At 37.4% G+C, this 10,475-nt stretch overlaps 1 protein-coding gene across 1 annotated transcript; it reads left to right on the forward strand.

Annotated features, from left to right (window-relative positions):
* The first annotated feature begins 7,720 nt into the window (after positions 1–7,720).
* On the forward strand, positions 7,721–9,634 carry LOC114401989. The gene has a single exon (XM_028364552.1). It carries the CDS (start codon positions 7,721–7,723, stop codon positions 9,632–9,634), a length of 1,914 nt encoding a protein of 637 aa, XP_028220353.1.
* The last annotated feature ends 841 nt before the right edge of the window (positions 9,635–10,475 follow it).

Here is a 10,475-nt window from a genome sequence, read left to right on the forward strand (position 1 = left end):
AGAAATTTAAAAACAGAGACATAATAGCGCTTAGCATGACATGCACACTTAGAGCTCAACAAAAACACAAAATCCTAACTCAACAGAGAAGATGAATGCGCTTAGCACAACAGCTGGGCTTAGCACGTTCATCTAGAAATCACAAATCTTCAACAGGAGCGATGAACTCGCTTAGCGCAGTAGGGTGCTTAGCGCGTTCATCGTGATTTCTAGAAAAACCAGGGGTTCTCACCCCTTCTCACAGGCCCCTAGTGGGCCATCAAACCCTAATCAAAACACGCACATTGTGACTACATTACAAACCTAATGCTATTCTTATTAACAACTAACCTAACACTAAGCATTAACAGAGATTCTACCTATCCTAAAGTTTGAAACTTGAAAAGGAAATAAAGAAAGAAAGGCTTACTTGGATTGAGGTACAGATAGGACGAAGAAGCAGAAATGTGGGAATGCAGGGAACATTATGCACAGAACAGGGCAGAAGAAGGGCACAATGCACAAAAGTGTGTGTGGGAAAAATGCTCTTTAGTGTAAAATGAACTGCCTAGGCAATTCCCATTTTATTTTAGCAATTTCGTGTTACGCGCTTAGCGCACAGCCGCGCTTAGCGTGACAACATGACGTTTGGGTTTTAAGGCCCAAGGGCTTAGCGTGACTTCTCGTGCGAAGCCCAATTCACAAATTTCAAATTCCAGAGAGGTTTTTAGGCTTAGCGCGAGGACACGCGCTTAGCGCTTCCTGCAGCTTGGATTGGGCCTGCAATCCGCGCTTAGCCACCAATGGTGGGCTTAGCGCTTATCTGGCACTTAGCGTTATTCCAAAGATTTCCAAAACAAAGAGGGAATTGCGCTTAGCGCATCACCTCGCTAAGCCCAATTTGAGAAATTCAGATTTCAAAGAGGTAATTGAGCTTAGCGCAATGAAGCGCGCTTAGTGCTACCATCTAGCCAATACTCAAGGGTCCAAGCGCTTAGCGCGAGCAAGGGCCTGCTTAGCGCATGAAGACTTAGTGCTTAGCGCAAGTGTTGCGCTTAGAGAGTGAACAACTAAAAAATTTTCCAAGTTCTTTTTTTGTTCACCTCTTCACCAAAGCTTATGAACCCCCTTTTTCAATACTAAACATGCTGAAAACACATAATCACAAGCAATCTACCTGAACTAAAACGCAAGAAAAACAAAATTAAAAAGGGTTGGGTTGCCTCCCAGTAAACGCTCGTTTAACGTCATTAGCTTGACGCATAGCTCTGTTATCCTGGATCAATCTTAGTTCTCTCCTTCAGAACCTTCTCATCAAACTCTTTCACCTGTAAGCAGACATTTTGGTCTGACAAATGTTTTTCTTCATCAAACAAGTCGAAGCTGATTTTCTGATTATCAATGCCTAACTCCAGCTTTTTCTTTCCCATGTCTACTACACAACTTGCAGTCAACATCAAGGGCCACCCTAAGATGAAGGGAATCTCAAAGTCCTCTTCTATGTCCATTACTACAAAATCAGCTGGGGAATTGAATTGTTTGATTCAAACCAAAACATCTTCAATAACACTGTAGGGTCTAGTTATGGAGCGATCAACTAGCTGTAAAGTCATTCTCATTTCTGCTAAAGCAACATAAGCTTTTGTTTTGCTTAAGCATTGAAGAATTGTAGCATCAACACCTCTTTTGAATAAATCATCACCTAGAATCACATAATTGATAGCTATATACTTTATGTTTCGATCAACTGGAAATTGAGGATTCTTTAAGTACTCAACTAAAGGTTTACACCAATCATTTTAAGACAAAGTATCAATTTTGAGAACCTCATATTCATCAAGTAACTTATCTTTCATTTAAATCAAAGATTCAAATTTCTCTTTTGATAGCCTATATCCTGAAGCTATTTGAGCCAACTCGTTTGCTTCAACATTTTGATCTCTAGGCATGTGTTCAAAAGCAATATCATCAAATCTATTTACAAGCCTACATGGTCTACTAAAACATTTCATCAAATTAGAACTTATGCATTTTTTTTTCGAACTTGATTAATAACAAATTTTGAATCCCCTCAAACTCTAACATTTTTTGCCTCCAATTTTAAATGCAGTCAAGTTCGTTTAAAAAGAATAACATTACAATGAAATCATATCAAAAGATTTATAAAATAAACTACTTTGAAAGTAAATGAAATTGAAATGCAAGAAATATGAAAGTTGCAGAAAAGTAAAGTAATGATGAAATGCAAACTGAATTGAAATGCAAGACAATATGAAAGTTACAAAAAAGTAAATCAATGAGTTTAGTGAAGAAGTACAGGAGAAGAGAATTGCATTATACGTAGATTGATCAAAGAAAATAAATGACAAAAATTGTAGATAGGATTAAAGTATGGGCTCGTACTTACAGTTCGTCCTGGTAACCGATAGTCATTTTCCTTATGCAGCGTGTTGGTGTAAATGTTTTTATGAGATCTTTGTAAACAAGGAAAAATGTCTTTCGTTGTACCTATTTACAATTTAAGTTAACTCAATGGTTAATTTAAAAAGATTTATACAGGTGTACAACTTATTCAAATTAACTATATGTGATGTTAACACTTGTATCTTTGCGCCCTCTGTCCAAAAATCGTTAATAACCATTTCTGTTTACTTGATCGAAAGAACATGTCTTCCATGATCCTTTCTTTACTCTTTTTGAGGAACTTATAACTTCAATAACTTGTCTTGAAAGATAGTCTTCATCTTCTAAGTTCTACCTTCTTTATTTATCATCAAACTATCCTTTTCGATGGTCATTTGAACATAACATCAGTATCATGTTTTCATTCCATTCGATCCCAATATACTTCGAAAATTTTACCTAGACTCCCAACATCTTGTTAACTAAAAAAATTATAAATTAATTTTATTTTTGAATAATTAAATAATTCTAATATTTTTATAATTAAATTAAAAATATAAAAGAAAACTCTAAATTAATAGTTGGTTAGGCTGTTATAATATTTATGTTTAAATGGTTAAATGTTAATTATATAAAGTGTTATTGTATGAAAGTTAAAGTGATATATTCGATTGTAGCTAGAACTTATTTGACTAAAATATTTTTTGGTACACAGATTTTGTAAATAATTTATTAAAATGTATAATTAATTGTATTATTTAATTGTTATATTTTACTTTGAGGCAAAAACTTGAAAATTGACACAAATAAAGGGCCTGAATATAGAAAAACAAAAGATAACCTATATGAATAATGAAAAGGCCATCTTGAATTGTAGAAGGCTAGAAGCTATAGATAGATTTGAGGATCGATGTACATTGCGAAAATGTGACATTTATAGCTGGACCAGGCCTCAAGCCTTCAAGCTAGAATATACCTGCTACAATGCCTATTTAAAAGATTACAAAGTTCATGTGTTAGGTGTGCCACATTAGTCATTACGAAAGCTGTACTTAATTACCGTTGAGCAAATTTAGTGGAAGTTGGTTTTTGAGTTTCACCATTGGAGTAACTTAAATCAAAGAGGGAATGGTTCTCAACAGTTTTCAAGAATTTTTAGATAATGGTAAGATCAATTAATTTTAAGTTATTAAAGGTTATACAATTGGAGAAAAAACTTAATAAAATTGTTAAATTTAACGTGACATTATAAGTTTTGCCAGTGAATTAACTAACTTCAATGTTATTGCATCATTGGAGATGCTTTAAAATATTACTGATGTATGCAAAAGAAATCGAAGGTTTGTATATTAGAGATTGTTTAATATTTACGCAATTAATTTTGTTTTGTGATTGCATGACTTTTCTTAAGTCAGTGCCTTGACCATGTTACTTACGCAAAATACGTCTATTGAAGGTTAATGGTGGCACCAAGTTCAACAACCTTATGTCAAAGAAAAAATATTTTATCATTGAGTGCCTAAATTAATTGACACAAGATTATTTTAATTTAATCAGATGTTGAGTTTGAAGCCTCTTGCATTAAATACTTACACAAATAGTTTGTGTTAAATAATCATAGAAAGCTAGAAGGAGGGATTATTAATTATTAATTGGAAAAGAACTTTTCTACTTGTCTCCTTCCCACGCCAAATAAACTTCTTAGAGAGATACTCGACAGAATTAATGATACATGACGGAACTTTGAAGAAAGAAAAGAAATATATAGGGTTAGCAGAAAGTACTGACTTCAAGAGAACAATTCAATCTCCAAAAGATAGAAACCTACTCTCCCATGATTCAAGTCTACTTCTAATAGTCTCCACAACTGGAACCCATTCATGTAGATTTTTTTCGTGGATTTGCATTAATTGGAGACCCGGATATTTCAAATTAAAGCTTCTCACCTTACAATTCAAACCGTAAGCTGCTTCCTCCACTTTAGTTCCCAGATAGTTTTGCACTATATGGGGATAATATTTAATAGGTGTAAGTGTGCAGTATAAGCCCCGGCCATTGTGTGGAGCAGATAAAGGAATGGCAGATTTAGTTTATATGTGATTTTTTGTTAACTATCATTTAAGATTTGAGGTGTAGTATTGTTGCAGCTATTCAAGGAATGCCAGGTTTAGTACAAGCCATTGTTGTTTGCTGGATTTGAGGTGTAGTATTCGTTGGATTGGAATGGATGGTGTACCTGCACGAGGGTAGATAAATGTCAAATTTATAGTATTTTCACATGTAATTTGAGACATTTATTTGATATTTTAGTATACTTTAGGTCTTGTTTTGAATCAAATTCGTTATGTCTTCGGTTTGTAATATATTTTAGATAGGAATTACAATTTTAGAAGATTTTAATATAATTTTGAGTTATATGGAGAAATAGGACAATTTTGCAAGATAGCATTGCTCAAGCCGTATAGGCCGCTCAAGCCAGCTTAAACAAAGGAGAAAATGAAATTTTACAGAATATATCCCGCTTAAGTGAGGAGCGCACCAAACATTAATTGCATCTAGAAACTAAATTAATTTAAAATAGAGATAATTATGGAGATATAACTCGAAGATAAATGAAGAAAACACTTGAAAGATAATTGCAACAAATAAAATAGATTATATCAGCTGAAGAGATAATTTCCTTGTATAGATTATATTATTTTATAAATTAATGAGATTATTTGTCTCAATTAAACACATCTATGATTCTATAAATAGAGAGACATATGTAGCAACAATAAAACACCTACACACCACCCTTCACTGAAAAATCCACTTCTCTTCTCTCTTGTATTTTATGTGTGGTTAGTTTCTTTCTTAGCTAGGAGAGGAAAGGATTGAACCCTATTTGAGGTAATTTTTTCACATTAATATATTTTTTGAGTTCATTATTCATCTGAGCCTGCGCACCTCATAGATGATTCCAAGAATTAACATGCACTTTGGCGAGTCTCGTTGAAACCAGAACTAAATCGGATACTTAATTGGGGTTATCTTTAGGGATAAAATAATCTTGGTTAAGACTCACTAATTCCTAAACGATAATGTTGATTTCTTGTGTTGGTTTGCCAAGGGATTGGGAATTAAGGCAAGTGATTTAGGGTCTATCACCTAAGGGATTAGGGATAAAATACATTAGTGAATTGGGGATGAACGATATAATGACATAGATGTGTGACGAATTACAACAAATAGGGGAATTTCGAGTACAGTATTAGCATCTCAACATTATTGTTTCTGTCTACAATTATTATCGTGTCAACTAGTAACTTCTTACCTTTTCTTTTAATTTTTGTTATTAAATTTTCAACAAATTAATCTCTCTAGCAAAATATATCTTTTATTTTTTGTTTTGATTGGTTTTAGTTTTAGGTAGTTTAAAATATAAAAAATATAAAAAAAACAAAAATATCTTTATCCGAAAGGTTTTCATTTGAATCTTCATCCTTGCATTATTCCCTTGGGAGACGGCTTGAGCTTCAGTTCAATACTACAATTGGAATTCGGTTACACTTGACCAACGTAAATCCTAACATAATTAAAACGTTAACAAGGGTACTAAGGTAATTTTACCATCTTCGATGCAACTTTGCCTATGTCTCCTATACTTATGCTTCGATAGCGGGTACCCGCAAAGGCACTTTGATGCTCAAGTCATAGCTCTTTCACCAAAGTAGTAAATGAGAATGAATAGTTTTTTTTTTTTTTTTTTACCTTAAGAGTCTCACCCTTTATATACATATTTGGGAGTTGCTAGGTGCACCCATCAACATTGTTGGTGCACCCAGCACTTTTATAAAATGTCAATTTTGCCCCTGTCTTGTTTTTCTTTAAATTTACGGCGCCTGTGTAATTTTTCACGGTTTTACGCTTTCTTTCTTTCACTGTCGTCCAGTTTGTGCCGTTCTGGGTGGTTTTTGCAAGTTTTTTCGGGGTAGTCGTTCGGTGAAGGTTAAATATTGGTGGTTGCTATCGTTATTGTTGTTTTTATTTCGTTGGAGGTACGCATTTTACCACTTTTTTGTGTGGATCAATTACATACGGAAGAAGTTCTTCTTCAATAAATTTTTACGGAAGAAGTTCTTCCGTAACCGTAAAAGACTTGTTACGGAAGAAGTTATTCCGTAAAAAGCTTACGGAAGAAGTTCTTCCGTAAGCTTCTTACGGAAGAACTTCTTCCGTAAGCTTCTTACGGAATAACTTCTTCCGTAAGAAGCCTTGTTTAATTTTTTTTAATTATGTGAAAAAATTAATAAATATGAATATTAAAATTTATAATTTTTGTATTTCATATTTTTGAAATTGTGGATGATTGGTTTAATTAGGTATAATAATTTAGGTATAATATTAAATAATTTAAGTAAAATAATTGTATTTTGTTGTAGTAGTAAAATCTTTAATTAGTTGTTAGTTATAGTGTTATATATTTTTATTGTTAATTATGGTGCAAAATATTTATTTGTTTGAAGTAAATTTTTGTGAAATTAGATGTTTGGTAAAATTTAATATTATTGTGTTTTAGAAATACAAAATATTTAGTTTAAGTAAATAATTTAGTTTTAAATTTTGAATGAAGTTGTATTAGTTGTTAATATGTGTGTAGTTATTATTTAGTCAATTTTTAGTTTTGCTAATATGGTAATTTGTATGTACTTGTGTATGATGCATAATTTATTAATATGTCGTTAAGATGGATGGAGATCAATGGACATATGACAATACGATGTCACAAGAAGTTCATATGGATTATGAAAATGAAGAAGAATGTGGTGTGAATCCACTACATGTTGATTGTTCGGATGCTTTTAATACTTCTCAGGTAATCATGTTCATTAGTTTGAGTCATTTGGTTGAATGTATGTTTTGTATAAAAATTAATATGTCGGGGTTGCGTTGTAGGTGTTTGGTACCCGAGATGATGTTTTGTAGTGGGCTCGAATAGTTGCCCATGAAAATGGATTTTTTGCAGTGATTATGAAGTCTAACACAGATACTGGTAGTAGAGGAAGAATGATAGAGACGCTAGGGCAGAAGATACCTTGAATAGGGAAGCCACCACAGAGAGGCCACGAAGGAACGTTATGAGACCTAGTTACCTAGGTGATTACGTATAAACAAACTAGCATGGCCGTTAGTTAGTCAGAAGGTCGTTAGGTTCGTTATAACCACTTGTACAGTAGTTACGTACAAAAGCTTATGCATGTACACGATGTATAAAAGGGACCTTCCATGAATGAATAAAATGCAGAAAACCATTGAAGTACAGACTCGTTTTCAGGAGGGGCCTTGACCTTGAAACATGGAAGTTCTCTTTCCTCTCTCTCTTTACATCACAACACTGGTCCGACCTGCCTCGTCCATGGCAGAGCATGGAACTCGTCGAACCACCACAGACCATCTCGAGGAAGCCATAGCCGCCCTCACCGAACATTCCGATTTGGCTAATAAGTTCGAAGCCATCTGTGAACGCCTCTCCCACATGACCTCTTCTGCTCCGCCACCCCCTTCCGCGCCGCGACCACCGGTTAAACTTGATGTCCCGCGGTTCGACGGCCATGATCCACTTGGCTGGATCTTCAAAATCTCACAGTTTTTTTATTACTATGGTACTCCGGAAGAGGATCGTATCATGGTAGCTTCTTTTTACCTCGACGGCGTAGCATTAAGCTGGTTTCAGTGGATGTTCCGGAATGGATTCATCACTTCATGGCCAGCTCTTCTCCAGGCCATTGAATCTCGTTTTGCTCCATCAATCTACGACGACCCCCGCGGCGCCTTATTCAAGCTTACGCAGCGAGGCACCGTCACAGAGTACCTAACGGAATTTGAGAAGCTTTCAAACTGCATCACAGGCCTATCCCCATCAGTCCTTCTTAGCTGCTTCATCTTCGGTCTCAGCCCGGAGATACGCCGAGAAGTGCAGGCCTTTCAACCTGCTACCCTCCCCAAAGCCACGGCTCTCGCTCGATTACAAGAAGATAAGATCAATGATCAACGAAAGCACATACGTACCCCCTTTGCTCACCCATCATCAACCACTACGCCCTCTAACCCTCACTTATCCCAACCACCACGCCCTAAAGCCCCATTTGTCCAGCGAACCCAAGAAGACATGGCCTATAGACGAGAGAAGGGGCTCTGTTATAATTGTGATGAAAAATGGAGCTCCTCCCATCGTTGTAAGGTAAGATTCCTCTTCTTCATTGCCAACTCCGGCGAGTCTTCATCACTGGAATCCAGCCCTTTAGAACCTTCGTCTCCATCAAAATGTGACTATGATCAAACAACGCTCGAAGCTACCCAGTCCTTTGACCCCACTTCTCTGCAACCCCATATCAGCCTCCACGCCATGGCCGGTGTACCCGCCACAGACACCTTTAGATTGTATGGCCTCATCAATAACACTCGAGTCACAATTCTAGTGGACAGCGGTAGCACTCTTAACTTCGTTCAACCTCGAGTTGCAAAGTTCCTCAATCTTCCTCTACTTGATACACTGCCTCTTAGGGTCATGGTAGGCAATGGCTCGGTGTTAGATTGTCAGCAGATGATACCGGACGCCATGATACTCATCCAAGACCACAACTTCATGGTCACATTGCGCATCTTACCGTTAAGCGGAGCTGACGTCATTTTGGGGGTAGAATGGCTGAGAACTTTGGGCCCGGTTATTACTGATTACACCGATTTTACTATGAAGTTCACCCTATTTGGACGGCTCATTCATCTTCGTGCGGATGTGCAAGTCGACACCAACCCAGTTTCAGCCCATCAGGTAAAGCGCCTCATCACTACTAATTCCACTTCGGGCCTTTTCCATTTATCATTGCAGCCCACTCCCTTGTCCGAATTGCTAAACACCACACCACACCCCGTCCCTGCCATTAACGAGCTTCTGCTCAAATACCAGTCCATATTCGAACAACCCACAAGCCTTCCCCCACCTCGCCCACATGATCACCAGATAAACCTCATCCCCTCAGCTCATCCCATTAACGTAAGACCTTATAGGTACCCCTACTTTCAAAACACCGAAATAGAAAAACAAGTCTCAGCGCTTCTCGATTCTGGTTTAATACAACCCAGCAGAAGCCCATTTTCTTCCCCAGTGCTACTGGTAAAGAAGAAAGATGGGACGTGGCGTATGTGTGTAGATTATAGGGCTTTAAACTCCATCACGGTTCGTGATAGATTTCCATTACCAACCATATAAGAACTCTTGGACGAGTTAGGCCATGCTTCGTGGTTCTCAAGGCTTGATTTAAGACAAGGTTTTCATCAGATTTTAATGGCGGAGAATGATGTACTGAAGACAGCTTTCCGGACACACCAAGGACACTATGAGTATCGGGTCATGCCCTTCGGGTTGTGCAACGCCCCATCAACCTTTCAGGCTGCCATGAATACCTTACTCCGGCCATACTTACGTAAGTTCATGGCGGTATTCTTTGACGACATACTCGTCTACAGTGCCTGATATTTTCTTAAGCATTCTAAGTGCTTGTTTGGGCAGCATAAGCTTGATTATCTGGGCCACGTGATCTCCGGCGAGGGTGTGCAACCAGACCCTTCGAAAATTCAAGCCATACTTGAGTGGCCCCAACCCAGCTCCCAACGCGATCTTCGTGCATTCCTCGGTCTCACCGGTTTCTACCGGAAATTTGTAAAAGGATACGCATCCATTGCAGCCCCATTAACACAGCTCCTCTGCAAGGATGCATTCCATTGGAGTGAGGAGTCTCAAATAGCCTTCGACGATCTGAAGCAAGCTATGATGGCTGCACCAGTGCTCGCCTTTCCTGATTTTTCCTTACCTTTCTCACTAGAAACAGATGCATCAAGCTATGCTATGGGTGTCGTTCTTCATCAACAAGGACACCCGATAGCATTCTTCAGCAAACCACTGGGCCCGCGTCTCCAATTCGCTTCTGCGTACGTCCGTGAGTTACATGCCATTGTCGCCGCCGTTCGCAAATGGAGACAGGACCTGCTAAGCCACAAGTTCACCATTTATACTGATCATCGCAGCATCCATGAACTCATGTCTCAGACAA

This window comes from Glycine soja, chromosome 20 (genome assembly GCF_004193775.1).
Source record: "Glycine soja cultivar W05 chromosome 20, ASM419377v2, whole genome shotgun sequence".
NCBI lineage: Eukaryota > Viridiplantae > Streptophyta > Magnoliopsida > Fabales > Fabaceae > Glycine > Glycine soja.

Bases quoted from the DNA above. Each gene is read 5' to 3' on its own strand.
- LOC114401989 (XM_028364552.1), top strand. From the start codon at position 7,721: ATGGAAGTTCTCTTTCCTCTCTCTCTTTACATCACAACACTGGTCCGA.